Source organism: Nipponia nippon, unplaced genomic scaffold (genome assembly GCF_047370975.1).
Source record: "Nipponia nippon isolate SJK-2023a ecotype South Korea unplaced genomic scaffold, ASM4737097v1 scaffold_1, whole genome shotgun sequence".
In the NCBI taxonomy this organism is placed as follows: domain Eukaryota; kingdom Metazoa; phylum Chordata; class Aves; order Pelecaniformes; family Threskiornithidae; genus Nipponia; species Nipponia nippon.
This window is the reverse complement of record NW_028262290.1, coordinates 78,533,871-78,559,006: the sequence shown is the minus strand read 5'-3', so window position 1 is coordinate 78,559,006 and position 25,136 is coordinate 78,533,871. Positions and strand designations below refer to the sequence as shown.

General features: G+C 37.5%; 1 protein-coding gene across 6 annotated transcripts in view; it reads left to right on the top strand.

Moving 5' to 3' along the window:
- Positions 1–25,136, top strand: part of SEMA5A (semaphorin 5A) — a 354,504-nt gene that overhangs the window by 251,965 nt on the left and 77,403 nt on the right. For all 6 annotated transcript variants that reach the window (XM_087760523.1, XM_087760512.1, XM_087760495.1 and 3 more), the window contains 3 exons: positions 10,043–10,160; positions 15,298–15,479; positions 17,634–17,777. In XM_087760523.1, coding sequence (XP_087616649.1) covers positions 10,043–10,160; positions 15,298–15,479; positions 17,634–17,777 — 444 coding nt within the window. The remainder of the gene's footprint in view (positions 1–10,042; positions 10,161–15,297; positions 15,480–17,633; positions 17,778–25,136) is intronic.

Below are 25,136 nucleotides of genomic sequence, written 5' to 3'. Positions count from 1 at the left end.
TCACTTGGGGTTATAAATTTCACTAGTAATGAAACATCTGAAACTTAGTCATTGCATTGCTGGGTGCATTAATACATTCTTGTTATATGTTGCCAAAATTACTTCTATACTATAGCAATGGGTAAACAGAGTAATGAGTAAACCTTACCTAAGGAAAATGCCTTGGGGCATTGTGGTTCTTTTCTTGGATTATTTTAATTTTATCTTTTCACATTTATCATACTTAGGGTGGTATAACTCTGCCAAGGCTATATTCTGAACTTCCATCAATAATAACTAGAGTTTCTTCCCCAGATCAAGGGCATGTGTAGTCTTTAATATCTACTTCACATAATTTTTGAGAAATAGAGCATCCTTCTGTATAAATAACAGCCTTAAAAAAGCCAAAAGGCTGAAGTTGTACTAGCTTGTCTGTCCTGCCTTTTTGTGTCAATGGCAGAGTGCTCGCTATCTAATCTTTTCTAATCATTTTGTTTAGGTTTATTGCAAGGGTTTCAGACAATGCAACTTCTGGCCCTCCGTTGAACAGACTGTTCCACAAGCGAATATCTCAATGTCAAGATAATTTTCTTGAGGTTGTCTATTTTTTTATTTTTATTTCATTATTCTTTGTTTTATCTTCAGGTACCAGCCTCTAAAGCATGAGGTTATTGCTTTTATTTGTAGTTTATTATGTCTCCTTAATTATCACTCTGATATGCTGTACATATTTAGCTAATACATATTTCCTTGTAAATCTGTTCCTCCAGCACTTTCTTGTGGTGGAGTCCTCTGCGACACAGTGTTGACTGTGACAGACCTTCCTTCTGATTCAGGACAGTCCTGTTCTGCCAGCTCATGGCTCTGCTCCCACAGACACTGTTATAGAAGGTCCTTGAAAATGTTGGTTTAGATTTGGAGACTAAATTTGATTTTTTTTTTTTTTTTGTGTTGGAGGTGCAGTTCAGTGCACTTCATTGCTATGACAGGCAGAGCCTGTTGTTACACCTGTACTTTGGGTTGCTCAGCACTTTCCATTATGACATGATGTTTTTGTTGTTTATGAGTTGCCTGTGTTAGTTATATGGATTGACAGTTTTCATGGAGGGGGTCTTCCACAGACTTCTGCCAATGGCTGAATAGTTTTGAACATCCTGTCATAATCCTGCTGTTTTCAGGAATCAGCTAGGAAAAAATAGTTCGGGCCATGTGAATTCTTTCAAACAGTTATCCAAAAAGCCCTGGCATCTTCATGCTCCAGAAGGAAACAGCAGAGCAGTTACCTTAGATTGGCTCTCCTTGGGGATAATCCTTAAGATTTGACCAGGTTATTATCACCTGAGTATTGCAACTCACACATATTTATCAAACTTTTACAGAAAACCATCAACGTTATTCACTGGAGCCATTATTTTCACTAAGAATTCTCCAGCTCTCTGTACTTCTTCGAAGTTGTGTAGGCCAAGCATAAAGCACAACTGACTTCTGTATACCTGCTAATTAACTATAATGCAAAATAAATAGAATGATTATCATGAGAAGATAACTATTAAATTCCCTAAAGTTGCAGTGCTTGCTATTTACTTTGGAAGCTCTAAGCATCTGTAATAAGGAGTAAGATCTGTAGCAGGGGGGTAAAGACTCTGTCCCCTGAAACAAAGAACCAGTCGGCTTTTATTGGCAGCTGTTGCCTTCAAAAGGAACCTTGGATGGCAGTCATTTCTCTGAGGCAAATTTGTTGATGTAATAATTTGTACTGGAGTTTTCAGTGCATCAGTTTTGAAAGTAGGGGCAATGAAAGGTTGTATCAGCCCAATGTTCCGCAAAATCTTACGAAGCAAGGGTCAAGAATTGGCATTTCTGATGCAAGGTAGGTTTCACACACTCAGAAGGCTTGAAAACTAATCTTTCTATGATGTTATGTCTAAGTAAATAAATAGTGCCACCTGCTAAAAGCTGTACAAAAGTGACTTCTCTGGTGTAAAAAAACAACTTTTGGAAATTTTTGAGTATTGTTTTTTGTATTATAAGCTTAAAATATTATTGGGTCACAAGATTGTTTTGCTAAGTAATGTTATCATAGCTATTCTACTGTAACCCTGACTTTGCTCTCTCTGTACTTCATCACGTTTATATTGGCTTCTTTGTTAACCATCAGCTATGCAATCTGTACATACGCAAAAGGTAACTGTAGCAGCACAGTAATAAGAGGGATACTGGATTAACTAACAGAAGAAAACAATTATTGCAAATTTGGTTGTGCTTTATTTCATTCCTAGAACTCCAGCAAGGTTATTGGATTAAGTATTTCAACCACTGTTGCATCCCTTTGTTTTTCCTTGGCTATAGATGTTACTTCCTCAGAAGTACTCTCACACTCAATACAAACCTGTTTTCCTGGGAATAAAACACTGTGGCTACCATTATGTAGTAGAATAATGATTCTTATATACTAATATTATACAAGTTAACGACCAGTAGTGCGGTCTAAAGTGTTACTAGGTGCTAATGTGTCCAGAAAGGCTTGCCAACACATGCAATTGAAATTGCTATTTTGAAATAACCATTCCAGAATAGTTATTTTTGGATATTCAGGTGGATTTCCTTATTTCAAAATATGCAAGCCTTACTCCAGTTTAAATCAGAGAAACGCACTGCTCCATTAAAATGTTGGAACCACTTGAGGCCTAACTTGAATTAGTGATTCCAGAGTAATATTCCAGAATCAGAATCTTCATAAATTTCCCAAACTAGGATAAACCGTAGTCCTGGCTGCAAGACTAGATTATATGCACATTTTAAAAATGTGAAGTCTCTTTTTAGGCATTAGATACACTGCAAAATTATCTTCAACTGATGTGAACTTATGAGAAGACAAGTAAAGTCAGCAAAACTATGAAATAAGCATGGTTGAAAGTCCTCCTCACTCAAAAGAAGTAGAATATTAATCCCATACTGGGGAGGGGAATCAATTGAAGCTCTACAGATCTGAGGTTTCTTTCTTCCTCTGTGAGGACCAAGGTTTTTGCAGAAAGTGTCTTTGTCTATCTGGCCCACAAAATGCATCAGAGACAAACTATGCATTTACATTTTGCTGCACCTGAAATATTTAGTCACAACTCTTTAAAGTGTTTGATCTGTGCATGTATGTATTGTATTGTAAGCACAGATTTTTGGCAAACAAGAAGGAATTTTGATAAACAGGTAGAATTTTACAGCCTGCTCCCAATGTATTTATTGCAGTACCCTATGAGGACAAAGGAAAATGTCTTTTCCTTTCAGTTTGCAAACTTGTAATAAAACCAGAGGGACATATTTGCAATTCAGATTTTATTAGTAGGATATTATTTTAAACAAAGAAGTGATCTAAGAAATAAAAATTTAAAACAGGCATGTGGTTTTCATATGTCATGTGTAATTCATTGCTTTAAAAAATACCAAAAGTTTGAGGAATTTTAAGTTCAATCTAAGTTTTTCTTGAAAATCACCTGACATGGATAAAGCAACCCGTTTTCCAAGAGATCATTTCACTAGTCATTTGATACTTGTCAAGTGTATTCTCTGGAAACAGAATTTAAAGGCGCTGGATGGTTTAAAAACAAACAAACAAACAAACAAACAAACAAACAAACAAACAAACAAAGGCAAATCTGGAAGGTTTTTTATTTCAAAATAATTTAACGTATCAGATACTGCACTGCTATGCAGCCAGGCCAGCACATATCCTATGCATCTCAGCTTCCAGTGCTCTACGTTACATACCGGTTGGTTTCTCATGAGACTTATTTGCAGTTCTCTTAATATTCTATAATCTTTTTGTGGACATTTTCATTTGTTTGAAGTTTTACAGAAAATTGACATCTGAGTTTGGAGTCAGCTATTGACCTGAATGTATGAGAGAGTATTCTTGATGCAGTAGTGTGAACTGTGGGTAGGATTCCAGGACAGGGGTTTTGATGCTCCAGTTCTATGAGCCCAAACTGAGGGGTTTTAAAGGCCTTCTGCTCCTCATAATACGTTGTCAGGCCAGTGGAAGTATCTACAGTTGCTTCTGGAATGAGAGGTAATGGTGCCCTCAGAATGTTGAGATACCTGCTGTCTGGTTACTACTTTTAAGGAGCCAAGTTGTACATCTTAAATCTGGGCCTCCTATTTTTGTAATTGATTCATATTCTAGTATAAAGTTAACCTTAAAGTTTAAGTTCAAGAGAACTAGGTTACAGGTGACTAAAAGGATATAGAAGTTGTGTACCCTGTTTACATTTATATCCACTAAAGGTGTGCAGGTCTTTTAAAGACATGGGGATGCCATAGGGAAGCACGTGTCCAGCCTGGGCAATCACTGTTATTGCTGTTCTGATCTAGAAACACATCAACTTGTGGGAAAATCCCCAAATCTGTTGCTCTTGGGTTGCCTTGCTATGTAGGTAGCTCAGATTTTCAGAGCCTATTTGCCAACCACGGATTTGCAGGCTCCAGTTTCAGCCCATCAAAAGGGCTCTGAAAACCCTAGCTGTACCTCGTGGTCCCAGCATTTCCAGGCTCCTACCTCCTAGTCAGAGGGCTGGAAGCTTTGTCTTGGCCGATTGATGTGGATGCAGACCTTAGATGTGATTTCTTTACAGTGAATGGCAAGCCTACCTTCTCTTGTAGAGATCATGCTCTGAAAGTTGTCTTTCACATTTCTTCCAAGTAGAGCCACTTGGAAGCATCTGAATTCAGAGAATTGTGTGTTATAAACAATTTTACTAAAAAAATTATACATAAATTCCTGATTCTGCATTTTAAAGGAGGCATTTGTAAATTTAAGGCTAGTATTGTCAGTGCATGCTGCAAGATAGAATCATACATAGATGGATTTTGATTGCCTTATAGAAAGTCAAGTAGGAGGAAGCAGTAGTAGTCCACACAGAGTGGCTGAGATGATTAAAGGATTTGATTTTTCTTAACGGTACAGGCAAGGGTTAAGCAGGATTGTGAATATTTTACACAAGTCTTAGTTTGAGCTCCTAGGACTTTATAAATTGTGTGCCTACCATTTATGTTCTTATGCATCATTCATCTATATCTTTAGATCCCCGTTCTTCATTGCACTTGTCTATATATATACACAGATATATATATCTACAAAACCAGTAGTAAGGAAAACACTGATAGGTACCTGTGTCCAGAAGTTGGGTATCAGATTTGTGTATTCATTCAGAAGTAGATAACACAGTGCATTTGGAACATGAGGCAGGCTTTTATCTTCAGTTGTCTGTTCAAATTTGCAATGAGGAATCTGGCTTCTGTGAAATAGGGTGGTGACCCCAGTCCAGTTCCTGGTATACAAAGTGTCAAGATCACAGTTGGCAGTAATTGGAACTAGGTAGGCATGGCTGTCTCAGTAGAAACAATTTGAAAGCGTCAGGAGACTCAAATATCCTCTCTTCAAAATGCTGTGTATAGGTAAAGACAGGAAAATGTTTCATTGAACAGTCTCAAAGGATGCACCTCTTATGTTTTTACATTCTCTGAATAAAATATTACAGCTCAAGAGGATACCTGATTAGCACTTACACAATGTATATTGATATGGGAATATATTTGTCCCCTGAAAGCATATTTAAAAATCTCTTTGAAATCAATGGTATCAAGATATAGCTTTTAATCTTAAGGTTTTTTTTTCATTCTTTGGAGCACACATAATGAATTCTTTTTAGTCTAAAACTTAGGGGTTTTTTTATATATTTTGCTCTGAATGATGTTCACTTCTGCCTCATTTTCTGTCTGAATAAATCGTCTCAAATGTAAGTGAAGTAGAGCAGTTTTGCTAGCCTGCTTGGTGATAATTACAAAATAGCTGAGGAAAGTGACCTACTATTTCTGGCTTGGTTTAGAGTGAGGTGACTTACAGTTCGGTTACTAGTCAGTCAAAATCCATTGTTTAAGTGTTGCATGACTGTCAGTAGGCATACCAAACCATGGCAGCCAAATGAATGCCTTGCAGGAGAGACACACAACTACCTATCATTTACGTTTGGTAAAAAATGTGAAATGACAACGTAGAGGAAAGTTAGAATCAATCAGTAGAAGCCAAAAGCTGTTTAATGATTTTGTAGAGAGTGCTGACTCAACAGGGTAAGGGGCATCAAGAGTCTTAGAATCCACCAATTCACTTTTGTTCCTGAATTTCCTTCCTGCACAAAATTGCCAGTTTTAGCAGCACTGGGACAAATCATGTGAAGTCTTAGAGATGTGGGCTGGTGCCTACTGGGAGTCACAGACAAAACATTCCTTTTCATCTCTGGTGAAACTGAGATGTAAGGTAGACTTCCAGAGACAAGATGGCTAATTATCCAGCTCTGCTACTTCCAGTGTCACTATCTGAAAGGGCCCTGTCAACTGCAAGACCTAATACTAATTTTAAAATTTATCTAATTTTTCAACAGTAGCATCTAAAATGGCTTTAATTTAGACAGAGATTTGGGAGGAGAAAGGGATAAAGACGTGTGGTGGTATCTAAGTTTCGACTTTCCATACTTACATGAATTCGACAGCCATTTTGTACAATTTCTTTTGTTATTTCATGTATACACTGAAGCTGTTCCTCTTACTGATGTCTCTTGGGAGAGAGATTAATTCAAAAAGAGTTAAAACAATATAAAATTTTCATTGATGGAGGACAAGAAAGACACATAATTGTGAGTTAATAAAAGTCCCTTTAAATTTCACATTTCAGATAGAATTTCTGATATTTTCATACTTAGAAGCTTTGTTCTATCCTTATTTTCTATCTGTAAATTTATTTTGTTATCTGTTTCTTTTCTTTTTTTATCTAGGAATAGCAGATCAAAATAATGAGCTGCTGTTATTCACACATTAAATTATCCCTCAAAGGAAAGAAAATGGTTTTAAAAGGTGACATGATTAAGCAAATATGGATAATAATTTACCCACATATTACCTCCTCCTTCTTTTCATTTAAAAGAAAATATATTCCTTTTTCAGAGATATTGGTGATCTAAGATCTGAGGCAAGGAGGAAAACAGAAAATGACTGTTGTGCCAATACCTGAGAACAGGGCAGCTATTCAAGCCAGGTCCTGCCTCATTTCATTAATATATCTGGCATGGTGAACTGAAATCCCAGAGAGGGTGATGATGCTGAACTATTCTTTTGTGGTATGATTTTTCTGTCTGGACACAAGATTTAAAAAATTAAACTTTTTACAAGATGAGACTTAGGTATAATAATGACTGGGGCAATCAATTAGAACATTATTAAAAAAAAAGGCAAAACTAGTTTCTCATGTGAGGAGTACTTCTCAGACAAAATTTCGTGTTGCTTTGTTTGGAATAGTTCATATGTTTCCAGGATTAATTTATGTATTGAAGTGTAAAGAAAAAAAAAAATTATTGAAGACTGTTATTGCCTCTCATTTTTGGAGGAAGTTCTTTGCACTTAGTCTCTTGTCATTTGCATGAGGTTAGCTGAGTTATTAACTTCTTAAAATCATAGTTTTTATATGCTCAGTGGACCTGTTTAACTAAATTCTGAAAAGATTCACCTCATTTTATCTTGCTGCTGTTCTCTCCAAACCTGTTCACTTATGGAAACGGCCGTGTTTGGTGTCCACAGAGTGATTGAACATGCTTTGTCCCAACAGTGCAAGGACTTTTCAGCATTTTTTTAACTTTATTTCTTCCATGAAACTAGGATCTGTTCTGATACCAGGAAGTTATAAGAACAGTCGAAATATGCTTTTAGTGCCCTGCTTATAAATTCTAAGTGACTGGTAATGAAAGGTGCAAGCCATTTTGATTTGCCTGAGTGAAAAGTAATGCGGAAACAAAAGCAAAAAAGGAAATGGGCTCTAAGAGCAGAGTAGGAGAAAGATCAGCTTACCCCCAGGAAAGAGGGACTGTGGCTCTAAGTGAAAGGATACCGACTCTTAAAGTATTTTAAAATAATGATAACTAACTAATAATAACTGCATAATAATAACATAATAACTGCATTTTAAAATATTAACACTTAACATAAAGGAATAGCTAAGTTGGAAAAATGAGCACTTCTGCTTTGAGAAATAGCACATCTAAAGTGGCCAATTGTGCATTATGTCAGCCTTAACTTATTTTGTATTCTTTTTTCATAAAACATGTGCTTTATCACAGATACTCTAAAGGAGATCACTGAACATCTTGTCTTGCAAACACTGGAAAGCCAAGACACTTAAAACTTTCCATAATTTGCATTAATTGTCCTCCTCACTTTCTAGATAGTTAAATGGAAACGTGTGTAGCCTGAGTTACAAAAATGCTAAGTGCTCACAGCTGCAAGAGCCATCAGAGGGATCTCTCTTCTGAACACTGAATCCCCTAAACCAAAAGCTTTATCTTTGAACTGGCAGCCTAATTAGGAGTACCTAGGGAGTTTTAGCTATTATGTCTCTTACTCTGTGCCCATTTTGCAGATGGGAACTATCCTCCCACATAGTACTGGCAATCCACGTTGCCAAGTGTACTGCAGAAACTAATTCTTTGAAATTTATAAGCACTAAGAATCCTCTGTGATGGTATTATGGAACAGCATACTAGGGAATTAGTAAGTCTGCGTTTTGTCTGATGTTAGCATGGACCTACATGAGGAATGCCAGAGATAAATAGAAATATGAATAAAACACAGGATTTGTGAGGACAGAATCACAGAAGGGCTGAGGTTGGCAGAAGCCTTTGAAGGTCATCTGGTCCAACCTCCTGCTAAAGCAGGGTCACCTAAAGCCAGTTGCCCGGGACTGTGTTCAGATGGGTTTTGAATATCTCCAAGGAAGGAGACTCTAGAACCTCTCTGGGCAACCTGTGCAGTGCTAAGTCACCCTCACAGTGAAAAAAGTGTTTCCTGATGTTCGGATGGAACCTCCTGTGTTTCAGTTTTTGCCCATTATCTGTGGTCCTGTCACTGGGCACCACTGAAAAGACAGTGGCTCCCCCTTCTTTGCACCCTCCCTTCAGGTATTTATACATATTGATGAGATCCCCTCTGAGCCTTCTCTTCTCTAGGCTGAACAGTCCCAGCTCTCTCAGCCTCTCCTCATAGGGGAGATGCTGCAGTCTCTTAATCATCTTTGTGGCCCTGGACACACTGGACAGATGTGATGTGAACAGACAATTAAAGAGATTGGATTTGCGTTGAACAAGAATGATCAGTCTAGCATTTTTTATAAACTAGACAAAATGTTTTAATTTGTTATTTTTATGTGTAATTTATAGGTAATTTTACAAGTGTTAAAACAATTCTATTATGCTTCACTATGATGGGACTTCCACCTACTTTCTTATGTATCTTTAGCTATGAAGCTGCAGAGCTATTGCCTGGACTGTTAATGCTTGACCTATCAGGAGCAAGAGAAAGCTGCCATTTAATAGAGAAAATAACTTCTACTTTTGTACAGTGGGTCTTTCAGAGTCTGTAGGAAGCTGGACTACCATCCTTCTCTCTAACTTTCTTTCTTCTTTCTCATGTGCCACGAGGAGGGATTGCCTAGGGCAGCATGTGATATGTGAGAGGTGTGATGGCAGCCACCAGCAGCCGTTTGAACTTATTTCCAGGGATTCTATAGCAGTGCAGAAAACAAATCAGAGGGTTTTCTAGTTAATTTTCAAAGAGTAGACATTGTCATCTGATTTCTGACAAAGATGATAACTATAATTCCAAAACTGATAGAAAAGACTAAGAACTGTAACTCCTGAAATCTTCTTTACTTCGAGCAGACACATACGCTTTTTATGAATTGCTGTAATTCTCTAGGAATTAAGTACAATAATCTGTCTTGACGACATACCATGCATGCAGCCAGAAACTCAGCTATGCACTTAAAAGAAATCCTAGCTTTGTGTGAGCATTCAAATTCATTTTTCTTCTGTTTTGTCATTTCATCTGTGCCATACCACAACAGGTATCAATTTCACTATCTGTTTTAGGCCTATGAAATATGAAGAGATGCCACATAGTTATTTAGAGATCTTTGGCCGGTACAGATGAAGATAAATGTTCATGTTTTCTCATTGGTTTTCATTCACAGTGCATGTATTGGATCCCAAGACCCTTATTGTGGCTGGGACATGGTGATGAAGAAATGCACAACGCTGGAAGACAGTCTGAGCATGAGTCAATGGGAGCAAAGCATTACTGTGTGTCCAGTAAGTCCAAATACATTCATTTATCTCTTAAAACATTTGATTCCATATGAATTTCATGAAAATGAGCTGGCATAGATTTTTTTTCAAGCTCAGAAAACTGTATTTAATGCCATTTTCCTCAGGCATTCCCATCAGATTTTAACAGGATATTTAGTTTGTTTTCTATTTCTTATCAAACTACTTATATAATATGATAAAATTATTTATAGTACTTTCAAAGGGTAGTTGTTTTTTACCTGTAATGTCTGTGTTCCCACCATGAAAGCAAATGTTCACTAGGATTAGAGATATTGACATGTTTTTCTCTGCAAGGTTTTTCTCCATTTTGTATTTGAAAAAAATTTAATGGATAGTGATGTAATCTTTTCTTTTAGGATCATTATTTATAATATCAAAGGCCATATAACATCTTTCAAAGTTCATGAATTGGAAGGGTGAATTGTATGAGTGAAGTCTCACCCAAATAAATGACAGGAATGATAATTATAATAAACTTAGTGTTAATATTTACAGTGGCTTAACACTTCTCTTTAAAATTATTTAGAATAAATTTAATATAATAAAAACCATACAACAAAGTTGATTTATATCCTTCCTTTTTAATGTGGTTCTAGTGTTGCTTTAATATCGATTCTTTTCCCTCACTCCAAAGAGCTCAAAAAGAGGGTTAAGAAGGATCTTCCTTGTGCTACTAAGCTCTTTCCTTTGGAGATTAATGCTGCTTTGGTTTTGCTTTCTGCCCATGAAGAGGGAGCCTTTCCAACTCAATTCTGCTTTCATCACTAATAAAGACTTCTTGAACTTGTCCCCACTCGCCACTGGAGCACATGCATCTATGAATTTATGCTCATACAACATCTATGATCTCTTCTCCATGTGTTTAACAAGCTCCTTTTAACATCTTACTGACACTCCTCTCTCTTAAGCTGGGCTTTGTTTAGTGAACTAGAGATGTGCAAAATTAGCATAAAGTTTTTCCAGCTTTCACTTGTGATCTCTACATATGCTGCAGCTGCCTCAGAGACACAAATCACTACACTGATTCTGAGGTCCTTGAGAACTAGCTCTTGTGTTCTGACTGTGTTTGACCTTAAATAGTAATTTTTTAAACAATATCTTGTCCTGTCCTTTGCATCCATGCTCTCACACAGTGGTCTAATAAAAAGCTTGCATTGGATTCGTCTACATTAGCATTTTAGCTCAAATCAGGAGCAACTTCATAGCAAATACTCTGATTTTTTCCATCTACTATTCTTTGGTTCACATCACAAAGCAGTCTTGAAGCACACAAGCCTCATTACTTTCAGATGAAATTAAACCAAAAGTGTGCTCCAACTACTACTAGGCATTTAATCCATGGCCAGAGTGAGTCCAAAGTAAAGCCCACAAAGTATGTATGGTGTATGTGTCAAGTCTTCAACACCAACTGTTTTATTTTCCAGATTTGCAGTTTATGTGCGTACCACTTGCTAATATAGACATAGCCATTGTCTCACAGAAAGTCTGGATTAAGTCACTAGTGCAGTTCTTGCCTCCCCAATTGGGAAGTAATTAGATGCACTGTACAGTATATTAATTTCCAAGTACATGGAGTGTATCATATCTCCCTGCGGTAATCCCACAGGCTAAATATGGTTATGTGGAGGTTTGCTGGTGGCCTAGTTGGGTTGCTGTTTTAGGCAGGATTACTGGCATGGGTTGGTTGGTTGATACTTGTACGAGCATTCTGCCTACTGCTTACTCTTTGAATTCTGGCATTAGCCCTTATTTTCTTTTGTAGATACAAAACATGAGGCCAAGAGGGGGTGGAGGGGGAGGGAGGAATGGTTTAGAAAGCAGAATTCAATTCTGTTCCGTTCAACTGGAAAAACAATTGTATATGACAGTTGCATAGGATCTGACAGTCTAGTCAAAGCAGGGGAGCACCAAAGGATTGCTCAGAAATTCATCCACAGCTGTTGAGATTTATTCTGCATATCAGAGATGAAAAGTTTTAGCGAGACTCCAAAAGAATTTTGGAGTTGAGCAGATTGGGATTGCATAATATAAGGAAAATATTGGAAATAACTGTCTAAATTGAAAAGCGTGCTTTTACCACTTTACTGTCTTAAACCCCTGAACTCTAAGTAACACATTATTGAACAAATTTGAAAACTTCATAGAAACTTTCTTTCAAATAACACTGTATTCTGGCAAATTGCAATCGATTACTATTTTGCTTAGCGAGGTTTTCAAATACTTGTTTTTATAGCGTTTTTATGTGCTGTATTCACAGGGTATATAAGCCAAGATGTAATGAATTTCCTTTTGTAGGCAACTAAGCTATGTGCATCCTTGACATTTGCTATATACATTTAATATAATGTTGCAGGCAGAACATAACAGAATATTAGAAACCTTCTACCCTCCCTCTTTTGGTTCCAATTGGTTTCAGTGTCTTAATTGTTAGTAAAACTATGCTGATCTTTTTAACACTATAGAAAACTTGTCAGATTAATGCATGACCAGTTTCTTCTAAACTCAGATCAGAGAGAGAGGCCTGTTTATACACTAGTTTAGCCCAAAATTAAAAGTGTGACCAGTTGCACTTGAGAAATTATTTCCTAGGGAATTATTTATATACCCGAATATTTATTGGCATGTCATGGTAGAGCAGGGAGGGGGCTAGGAGAGGTAACTGAGCATCTGTATTACCATCTCTCTGAACTTTGAAGATCATTTGTGACAAATGTGGTTATTTCGGTTATCTTGCTTTGATTTAATTCTCAAGTTGGTTTTTTAGGTTATAGTTTCAGTTGGCATGACTACACCAATTGTGCATGAATATAGATCGTAATTAATGCTATGGCATGTATATCTACTTTGAGCTTCTTCCAGTTGATCAGATATCCCTATTACTCATCCAATATTTTTATAGTAATGAAGGTTCATTGTTTTGCCAAAATATTTTCCAGTGGAACCACTTGCAATCCATCACTTAAAAATACACTGTCTGGCATTATCAAAGAGCTTTTACAAAGAAAGTAAAAATAATTTTAAAGAAAGTTTTTGGTTTTGTTGTTTGTTTGTTTTTACATAAGTATGCAATGTGAAATGGCTTTATTTTTACAGCTGTAGCAAACATTGCACGCACGCAAAGAGTATAGTATGGCACCTTACCTGAATTCATTAGCAGCTTCAGAAAATACTCCAGAGCCACTGAATTCTACACAAAGTAATCTCAAACCGAGAGATCTTTACGGGAGCAGGGGAAAAATCAAGAAAGAAACCTGCCATCAGTATGTGTTTCTGAGCTCAAGCTTTCAGCTAAGCTTTATGAATACTTTCCCTGCTACTTGATATAAATTATGGTAACCATAGACAACTGTAGCTTTAGTTTATAATTGTAGGTGCAGCAATAAAGATGCTTCGGTGCAGCATAGAAATGGAAAGCAGTAAAGACATTTTCACATTTCTGACATTAATTGGATTGGGGATATCATTGCTAGTTTATGGACTATATATTTGTTAGACCAGCACTGTAAGAGAGAATGGGTTTACTTGTCGCTTAACTAGAAGTAAGTATTTCCTGTTGTCTTATGAAAAACAACAGTGTATACTCTGCATGAGCAAAGGTTGGTGAGTTATTTTCAATAAACAGCTGTCAGCAGAATTTTGAAATGATTAATTGTGGTTATGTCAGTTGTAGCTGGCAGAATATACGCATAGCTGTTCTGCGGAGAAGCTATATCTGTGAAAAATAAATCAAGAGAAACATAATTAATAGTGAAATAATGGAACCTTTACCACAGTGGAAAGAATCAGCCAGCACCCAGTGTGGCAGTGGAAACATGTCTTGTGCTATAATTGAATCTCTTGTATCTTCAAATTATTAGTGAAATGTGTACTTCCCTCACCACTGTTAAAATAAAACAATACTAAAAATAGCAAAGGGAGACACCATTTCAGGTCATTCATGACAATCTACAACTGTAGTTCCTATTTCAATATATAACTAAATGTTAAAGTGTTACATTCTTACACATTTGATAAAATATGCATGACTACAACTGATACATATTTATTTTTATCTAAGAGTGAATTTAAATGCTATTTAGCCTGTACTTGTTAGTACTGCTGTTTTGACTGAAAGTTAAAATGTGACAATCAAAAGGCAAGTCCTTTAGAATTTACGTGAAAAAGTGGCCATCATTTCCATTTATGATCACAGATTAGTCACCTTACCAAAAGAATTAATAATATGAAAGCCTATCTTTATTAAGAGAGATTAATTCCCCATGTCCAGCCCCATTTTCTTTATAAATCCCAGTAACCACAGAGACTGCTGCAATTTCCATTAGCACATTTTGTTTCAGCTGGATAGTGAAGATTTCTTATTAATGTGTTACGGCTGCATGATGGAAACATTCCAGTCAAGATGAGAATGGTCCAACCCTTCCAGCCAAAGGTGCTGAGAATTGACTTCAGCAGGAGCAAACTGTCTCATCATGTAGGATTAGGTGCTACTTTTTGAAGATCTTTTTAGGATTTATACATATAATTACATCTAATGTTTAAAGAGAGTCATATTTAAAACCACATTTCACTTTTATGAAATGGTGCTATATGACACGTGCTTCAAAAATCTTGTCAAAAAAAGACACTCATCATGGAGATTTGATTCATTCAGTTTTGTTACCCTGGACTATTATCCTCTGCTGCCTCTTCCTTTTGATCTAGATTTGGGTTTCCACAAGCATTCTTTCAAATGCTGTTTTACAGTCAGTATCCAGGTTCCTAATCACAGGTAAATTTTAGGAAATAGGGCATACTATCATCAGAAGATAACTGAGAAAGTGAAACTATACTTTCTATTGAATCACTGCAGGCGAGCATGGTTGTGAAAGGTAACAGTTAGTTGTGACTATTGTTATTGCTATATTGGTGGCATCCAGTGTCCCAGGTTGGTTGGAGATGGTGGGAATTATGCAGCCATAGAAATTATAAGAGGAGCTTGCTGTCTGGGAGGTATACCTCTCCAGTGGAGGCGTTTATTGTTGGTGGCTGAAGGCTGTACCTCCACGTACTGTAGAATTAAGAGGTTGTATGAAGGAACTGTCAGGCCTCAGGTAAGCTTTTCTGTTGTGTTTGTTTCTAGATGAGGAATCTGACGGTGGATGGGCATTTTGGAACATGGTCGCAGTGGAAACCTTGCACTCACACCGATGGTGCCAGTGTTGGCTCCTGCCTTTGCAGGACACGTGTGTGTGACAGTCCTGCTCCTCAGTGCGGAGGTTGGCTGTGTGAAGGACCAACCATGGAGATTGCCAACTGTTCCAGGTACACAAAACAATTTCAGGTTCTATCGTTTATGATTTAAAAGTTTTTAACTTAATCAGAATAGAATCTACCCTTTGAAATCTCATCTGCAATCCACTGATCCTGTTCTATGCATGAAACAGCTCACAGCAATGGCCACAGCAAATGAGACATTAGAAAGTATCTCTCAGACTTTGGGGGAGAGAGAATGAGCCAGATGGCATATAGTGATTTCAAGTGCTGTGTACCAAATAATATTGTCCTCAGCTAATTTTAACAAAAGCTTAGAAAGAAAAAAACCAATGTTAGGTAATATCCAAAGTATGATACATTTTTCTCAGTTTTGTAAGTAAGTCATGAAACTTTTTTTCTGGAAGCCAGGACTGTTTACTTTTTTGGAGGTCTCATGTCACCGTTGTATTCCCCCATTCTGCCTTGGGAAAAAATGCTTTCATTATATCTTTTGGTTGTACCATGACATCTAGATCTATTACCAGACTGTTTGCCACTCTTCAGCCACTCTTTTGTCTTCCTCAGGCACACAGCCACTCCCAGAAAAAAGAGTGAGAGCAGATCATTTCAGAGAGACTCAAAACACTGTGTATTCTGAACTGCATTAGGAGTTCATGTTTAAAACATTATACATACTTTAATTGCAAGGTGAAACTTATATACTGGTGCATTCTGCTTACTTTCAGGGATTCTTCCTGCTTTTTGTCTCTGCCTTTTTTTTTTTTTTAAAAAACATCAGAAGCGCATCATGGTAGTGAATAAAACTGATTATCCTTCTGCACAAGATAACTGGAAGCCCTGTAAGTGGAATTAGTCAATTTTAGGAAAATTATTAAAACATAACAATATAGTATATAACATCAGATCAGGAGAATGGTAGAAAAGATGAGCATGCTGTGAGATACTGAACATTCAAACAATGGTTGTTGGCTGTCAGATTTAGATGGGAATTTTGAACATGGTTTGGGACTTGATTCACATACTACCATTGGCAGTATTACACTACTATTTTAACATCTTACTTCTGTTAACAGTGCTATATTCGTAATTGATTCATAGAATTCATGGATATCCAGGTATCTTGTTCATTTTACCACTTGGGTCAAACGTTGCACTGACAGAGATCTTATTTTTTTTTTTTATGTCTGTGTTACCAGTGATAGCTGATTATTTTTCTCAAAAGCTTATTTTCTGTGTTATCAACTCTTATATCCCTTATATTAACAAGGCATCAAGATAAGTGAAATTTAAATTGGTAATATTTGTGATAAATTACTTGAATAATCTTATATCATTTTTATTACTGGATGTAATTAGTTTTCATTGTTAAAAAAGTTATTTCAAAATCAAATAAGGCACTATTTTAATTTTTGCTTTTATGATGAAAGCTCAAGAACTCATTATAGTTTAGGTTTATTTTTCTTGATTTCTGTTTGTCTTCTACCAATACAGAAACTGCAAGCTAGCCATCAAAAGATTTTGGGAACTGCTTGAAGTGCATCACTTTTTGCTTAGGAGAGGGTATGAAATTCCTTTTGAGATCTTTGGTCCAGTATATTTTTTCCTAGGGTATATTAGGGAGGGACAGCAGTGTCCTTTCCAAAAGTTCACAAATGCAGGGTACAGCATGTGAATTCTGTTAGCTTTTTTGTTACATTACAGTTAAGGTATTGGTGCCTTATCAGAGTATCCTGTTAAAATTGAGAACTAATGCATTTTGACTCTTACTTATTACTCTTTTTCCTTTAATCACTTTCCTTTTAGAAGAGGTAGCAAAACTTGACATTTTAATCTCCCTGAAAAAAGACCCACAAATAATAATTAGAACAATATGTAATTAAAAGTTATCTTCAGAACTTTGATACAGGAGTTTGCAGATGAAGTTTACCCAGAATAAAGTGACCGAAAGCAACTAAATAGCTTCATATCTTTGTACTTCTTGTGTAATGGGGTCATTTTAGCAGTTGCTGATTACAAACCATGGAATATGGAAGGATCAAAGCACCTTTATTTCAGTTCAATGTTCTTTAAGAAATGGAACACGATGCAGTATTAATGACTTCTACAGAAATATTAATGGGCCAGATTCTGCTGTCAGTCACACCTAATCAGCCATTCGCTATGTATAACAGATGACAGAGCCTGAGCTTTTTATTCTACCAGAAATGGAGGCTGGACACCATGGACTTCTTGGTCACCTTGTAGTACCACTTGTGGAATAGGCTTTCAAGTTCGTCAGCGTTCCTGCAGCAATCCAACCCCTCGACATGGAGGACGTGTCTGTGTGGGACAGAATCGTGAGGAGAGGTGAGCTATCTTTTTTCTATTGTCTATTTTAATTTCTTCTCAGCTGTATTCCACAGGACATTTTCTTCTTTACCTGCCTGGTTTTTCTCTTCCTGTTCCTTTTACTCTCTCTTTAACTTCACTGCTGCACAGTAGCAATATGCCCATTAGCAAGGCTGTGGGTCTGCAGCAGTTCTTTCATCTTTCACTTAGCTGCATCCCTCCTGAGCCAGCTGAGAGCCCCTGGTAGTGCCAGAGAATTGTGCTGAAGCAATGTGCTGCTGTCCCTTGAGACCCTGAAAATTGATTCTCCTTGAAAATTGATTGCAGTGTGTTTGAATTGTAACTTGCCCAGCCTCAAGACCTGGAATTCAGAGCAAAATATAGTAAGGTCACAACACTATGTTACTGATGCTGTGAGTTCATTTTTTTCCGTCTTAAATGAATTAAGCATCTATATAACATGAAAGGAAGTTTCAAGGGCTTTGTTTTATATTCAATAAATATAATACACCTTGAACTCAAATATATTTTAGTAAGGTTTCAGGGTTTTTTAAAATTTTTTGTATATATATTAACCCCTGAGCAGATAAGTCAGCTCAGATTTTGATTTCACTATCCAGTGCTTTGGCACCGGGCTGGGTATTTTGCCGCTAGCTCAGAACGTAAAGTTCAGGCCTCTGATTCCATTTCACATGCACCCTAACGTCTCTAATTTGTAATTTTTATGTTAGGAATTTTAACAGGAATTAAATATTTCTTTAAATAAAACTAGAATATATTCAGATAAACTGCAACTCTTAGATGCATTATGTTGTTTCCCGAGGCATGCCAAAAAGCTAAATAGCAGAAGACTGGTGTTGGTGTAAGAATTTGGAATACTGTAGTCATCCATTCCAAGAGATATATGCGGATACGTTTGCTCTGAATGTCCAGTTGCAGCTTACTTCAATGTTTCTGTATGGATGATTTAGTATCCTATATTGCTGTTGCATGAAAACAAGGTTCAGTAACCTTTATGATGAGTTTCAGTGAGAGATTTAATTAAACACCAGCTCTGGCATTTCTTCAGATGAAGAGATTCCATCAAAGGGAAGTTGGATCACACATTTATGTATTAACAGATCATCAAAGACCTGATCTTTCTAACTCTAAATGTAAAGGATCAGTATCACAAAACATGTGAACACTTCTTGCTGTTTCAGAGCCATGAATATTTACCATTTCATTGCAGAGGAGAGCATTTTGGTATTTTGTAAATTGCTTTCTGAAAATAGGTTGCCCAACCAAAAAGCTATGATCACCAAATGTAGATTATATCTGCTGTTACATAGCTCTGTCCCAGCATGAATAACAGTTACTGTTTTTTTTGAACTGAGAGGTCAGACCAGGGCAGGACACAATAAGACTGAATATAGAAGAAAAGAGTTTAGTTTGGATAGACTTTTTGGTGGTGGACTGTGAATGTTAGTAGTCATTGTTCATCTTAAGTTTAACATGGAATAAAAGTCCAGTAAGGAGTTTCAGAGAAATACAGAAAACTGTGAGAAATATTTCCATAATTAAAGGAGGAAAATGTCCAGTCTTAGGAAAATGGGTGCACTAAAAAAACAGTTACAAAATGGAAAGTGATACCTACAATGACTTGAAATAATAGCAGCTTAGAAGGATTGCATTTTGGTATGTAAAAGTTCTGGAGAAACAGCAGGCTTACCTCGCTTTGCTTTTGTAGCCTGCAGGTTACTTGTCCTTTCCCTCTTTGTCCAGTTCAGCAGTGCTCTGGGATGTACGTGCCTGTGAGTTTACTGCAGGATGCCTTTTTCTCTCATAGTTCCTCTGTTGCTGTTTCCTATCCCCTTGAAGCACCCTCCACTCTCACCAGCCCTGTACCTTCCTCTCACTCAGTAGCTCACTCACAGCTGACCCTTCCGCCCTCTACCCTGATTTTGTTTAAGTTATCCATGATGTGTGCTGATACTTTTAAAGGTGGTTTTTGGTTTTTTTTTTCAAAAGTACTTTTAAAATTTATCTCCAGAAGGTATGGTATGTTAGGAAGTTTTGTCATATTATTTGTAAAGCAGCTAGACGAATGAGACATCAGTTATTTGCCAGGATTTTTGTCAGTGTCAGGCCAAGTACTTGGATAAATCTTTTCAGAGCTATAAAAAGCAGAGAGTCCTGGGAAACTCACCATCCAGGGCCCATCCCACCACCCCCAGCAGGGGAGCAGGGCAAGCCTGAAGATTGTGGCCAGATCCAATCAAGAGTCTAGATAATAGGTGATATCATGGCAATGAGGCAGGTCTGAGGTCCAGCTGGGAAGCCAAGAGGCTCCATGGTGGGCCAGGGACAAGGTCCAGCACTTTTCCACCAGCACAGCTCAGGCAAGGGTTGAAGGTCCCTGGCAGAGCTTAAATAGAGCTCCTGGGCCCATGGGTGTGGGTAGAGGTCCCAGGTGAGGCTGTTTGGGGCTGTTAGGGCTTTATGAGTGTCCTCAGGGCTCTGACAGCTTGTAGAGAGTTTTGAGGGCAATGGAGTAGCAGTATTTGCAGTAGTCCTAATTCACTGCTTCACTCCAGTGCCACTGGAGATACATCTGCACCAAATGGAAACAGTTCCTTTGAGAACTGGGCCCAGTACATTTAGGCAGGCTGAGCAAATATTCCACATGCAGTAACTCCCAAGAAACGTTTACCTTGGTTTTGCATCCAGAGTACCAATAAGCAGCTTCTCAGATTTTCTCATTTAAATTAATCGATGCTTATAAATAGCCTAACATTTTACTTTCTCAATGGCCCATCTCATATGTAAAATGAATATATGTGTAGTCTTAGTAAAAATTAGAATTAGTTTACACGTTGTGTGCATTTGTCTTTATAAAAGTGCATATTCATGTCACCTTCACATGTTCAGGGGCATGAATACTGCATTCAGTTTCCATAGTCAACATTGTGCCAAACTTTGAAACAGCTTTTCAACAAACAGTGATTTTAGTAGAAGTCTAGTGCATAACTCCATAGAAAGCAAACACAGAAAAGGCAGCATATAGCTGAGGTAAATTCACCTGCAGATGTGAATGCGTATTCAGTTTGAGAGTATTTGTTCATGCGTTAAGAGCTAAATGTTTGCCTAGGTTATGTTTGTTTTACTTCATGAAAGCCATGATCCTATCATGGCTAATGTATCAGGCAGCTCTGTGCTGGCTGGTCATTCCCTTGAAATCAATGGCAATATTTACCAATTTAAAGTGTTGCAGATAGGTTAAGCTGTTGCATGCTCTGCTGCTAAAGGGGTGGGGGGTGGGAAACTGTTGAGAGATAGCAGCAAAGACTGATATTATAAAGCCAATTCACCTTGTAGAAATAGGTCAAAAGTGCAGCTGATGTGTGTTTAGACAGAATATGGAGAGGGAGTAAAAATAGTATTTCAACAAAATTTGCTAATCAGATAAAATAATTTTATAGTTAAGACTCCAGATGGAAGAAATCCTGCTTAATTCCTTAGGGGCTTAAAGATTTCTGGGTTTTCCTGTATGAGAAATATTCACCAAAGCTGCTGGAAAACTCTCTAAGTTTTAGTTTATAGAGTCTATATATCCTGTCTTGACTTTTTCACTGAGTGAAAATGTTTGTCCTCTCCTTTCTGTGGAAGATGCTGTGGATATGGGCTCATTAAGTCCACTGGTCTCCCTCCTATCTATGCAGAAATGAGGAACATTAAAATGAGAATCCCTTGCTTTTAGTGAGTGTAGTTATCTTCTATTACATAGGAAAAAAAGAAAGAAAAAAAGCATGGCAAATCAGAAGTAGAAAAATAAATTGACTTCAGATGAGGAGTAAACGTTTGAAAGCCCTGGAAATTTTGGGGTGTATAAGAGGATTAGAAGCAGTAGATATTGTCACCTTTTTTTTGCACACAACCCTCAGCAGATATTCAGAGCTTTTGGGCTTGGTTCCATGAGAAGGAGGAACTGCCGAGAGTCAAGTGCCTGCTCTGTGTAGCACCACTTGTTTCCGAGCAGTGCGAACAAGCCCGGTCCCCTTCGGCAGAGCAAGTCAAACACCACGAGGCTTTGGGCTTGCTTGCGCTCACATGGCTCTTTTGTCTGCCGGGAAGTGTGTGCTCCCATCCTCCTTGCTTCCTCTGCTTCCTTCTCTTCTTCCACAGAAGCCCCTGGAAGCACATGCCCCAGCCCTCACCACCTTCCACAGTCTCCTGGGTGGGGATTTCTGTCAATTCAGTAATCTCGGTCCAGTAAGGCATGTGTGTGTGTCATGTGTCTGCCTTCAATTAAAGGAATCCAGAATTCCCATCAACCTCTGTATAGTCTGTGTTTCCCAGTAAGTCACCAGCTGGTAATCACAAGTACCCACCACATAACAGTATATTGCATAGGAATGGGCAGACAGTGATGAAGGTTAGTTTGTTTTTCTTAAATACACGTTAGTTCAAAATTAAGAACTACATATTTAAATTAAATAACATCTCTGTGGAATAAAAGACACATTTGTAGCTGTCATGCAGTTAGCCTGTGGTACTCAGTGCTGCATGGCAACACTGAAATAAATTGATGTTTTACTGAAGGATGAGATCTTCATAGGAACAGGAATAGTAATTCCAGTTGTACTGGAATTGCCTGGAGTAAAAATTAAAATATTACTGTAGGAACTAGTAGTTGTGTACACAACTGGACAGAGGATGTTCTCCCTTCCCCCAGTATGACAATTGCTTTATTAGGGCATTTGAACTTGGATTCACTGCAAGGGGAAATGGCAAGGGTCACTGTACAAAACCCACATTTCTCTAGGCTGACCTAGACCACATTTCTCTAGGCTGATCTAGGTTCCCTTCTGACCTCATTGCAGTTAGATTAGGGGAGAGGGCAGTAGTTTCACAGATTCAAGTTTCTTGCATTGCATGTTTTGTTGAATTACTGTAAAATGTTAGCCCTGTGGGTCCTGAGAACAAAATTGAGAGGGGAAGAAAGAGCAAAAGGGAAAAATGGTTAGAGTGACTTGAAATGCAGCCAAGAAGAGATATAATGAAACTTGGCTCAAAGCCCCGTGCTGTAGCAGAGCTCTCAAAGATCAATTGCAGGGATGTCTCTAGCTGTGAAAACATACCTGATGTTTTCAGAGGCTGGCTGGCTGAAATGAAAATAAGATTCTACTTGTATGCTGTGTTGTTTTTTGGTTTTTTTTATTTGCTTTTCCTGAAAAAAAGGAAAAGTTGACACTCACTTCTGTTGTTGACTTTTTAAAAAAATTTTTTCCTAAATTGAAGTAGCTTGCATAGGCATTTTAAGGCTTTTTTCAGTTTCATCTTGTAGTTTCAACTGCATCTTTAAATAGTGTTGGATAACAGAATTTGCCAACCTTTGAAGTGCTTACTGAGTCAGTTGTTAGGTTTCTTTTCTGTCTTCTGATTAAGTAAGCGAGCAGATGATAGGGCACATTGACACTAAAAGACGCACTGTATAGTGTCATGAGTCTCATCTAAATGAGATTTGTCACACCTAACTTCAGGTGTCCACAAATGTGAGTGCTTGTGTGTGAGTCAGCTGTCTGAACTTCCACGACGGTCTGTAGAAATTTAGTCAATACAGGCTGTGAAAGAACAGTGTGATTTGTCTCCTTCTACTGTATATTCCTAATATTGGCCAAATTAATCGTTCTAGCCTCCATAGCTTGTATTGAGAAAATTTCCATTGGCTGTAATGGGAGATTAGATGTCTGTTTCCCATGCAGCCTTAATAGTCAATGGAGAGAAATCAGTATATTGAGGGCTGTATTTGTGTGACCTACATTAAGCATTTGCTTTAGGGTGACATAAATCATGTTTTTAAAAGGGCTGTTTCTTTCCATGAACTGTTGCTCCAGTTTAGATGACCACTTCATTTATAGACAGCTACACTGTACATGCCTATATTTTAAGGCGAGGTGAGTCCCACCCTTAATTTTACTTTTTGCATGGCTGAATATCAGTAATTGTCAACTTCATGGCAGACTTGCTTTATCCTGTGTGTGTCCCCAGTTAACTTAGCACATGTCCATTAAGAACTAATGAAAATATGCAAAATATATACTCATTTGACTAAATAAATGGTGATGTCGCATCTATGTTTCGTTGGGTACACGTTCTCAATAAATGATCACAAACTATCACAAACATTCACATAAATGACTGCATGTGACAAAGAATGTGTGCAGCTGTTGGAGTTTTGGGGGAAGAATATCCAGGTGCAGAATGTTTCTCTGCATCTTTAGTGATAGCATAATGCGAACTGTGAATTGCAAATATTGAACATGCAGGAGGAAAAAAGGTAGTTTATGTATAAGCTACTTACCCAAATCACACACTGAAGAATTCTGAGATAGCAGATTCATAAATTTTGAGGGTTTGGGTTTTTTTTTCCCTCAATTTACTGGTAAAGAGCAGATGAGGTCAATACAAGCAATAGTTTCCTTAAATATACAGAAACACAAAACTAAATGTGAATCCCCTATTTACCCCACTCCCAACCTTTTAAATTTTGATAGAGTTGCTCAGACCTAGGGACAAATTCTGAATCATAGGCTCCAGCACATGTAATAAACCTACTGTTGTATATAACATACACAAACAACATTTTTTTCCCACGGAATTCTGAACATGCAAATTCCTTGGTAATGAAGAATTAGAGCTTGAGGATCTTGGGGCTTTCTGCAAAAAAAAAAAAAAAATGTGGTTATGGTTATTCTTGTTGAAAATGACAACGGTTTATACTGTAATTTCTCTTTTTGTAGAAAATGAATTACTGAAGTCAATTTTCATTGCAGGAGAGTGAAAAGTGATGGAAACTTGTTAGAAGGGCAAGAAGACAGTGGACTTTGGATGGCTGGTGTAAAAAATGAGGAAATATTTTAACAAATTGATTTGCTTTTTCAGGACAGTCAGTAGATGGAACAAGAGCATCCACCCAGCTGCATCCATAAAATATTAGACCACTCCTTCAGGGTCATCTGTTTTCTGAATATGTCGTGGCTTTGCTTTATCTGAAATAACAGCTTGGCCTCTTTAAGAAACCCAGTCACACTTGCTGGTGGCCCAAATCCTTTGGACCTGTGTAGAAGGACCTTCCTAAGCAGCTTATGCTATGGCTACAGTTACTGGATGGCATGCTCAAAAAATCAGGAATCTTAGGTTTTTACAAAAAATGAAAAAGCTCGCTAAAAGTTGGGAACCTTCCATGTATCTGAATGTCTTGTTACAATAATGACAGCTCAGTAGTAAAATATTCCTGTTTCCCTCAAGAACCTAGTAGGCCTCTGAATCAGTTTGCAGCCCACTGGGAAATCCTTCAAAGATTATAATAGCTAAAAGCACCCTTCAAAAGATAAA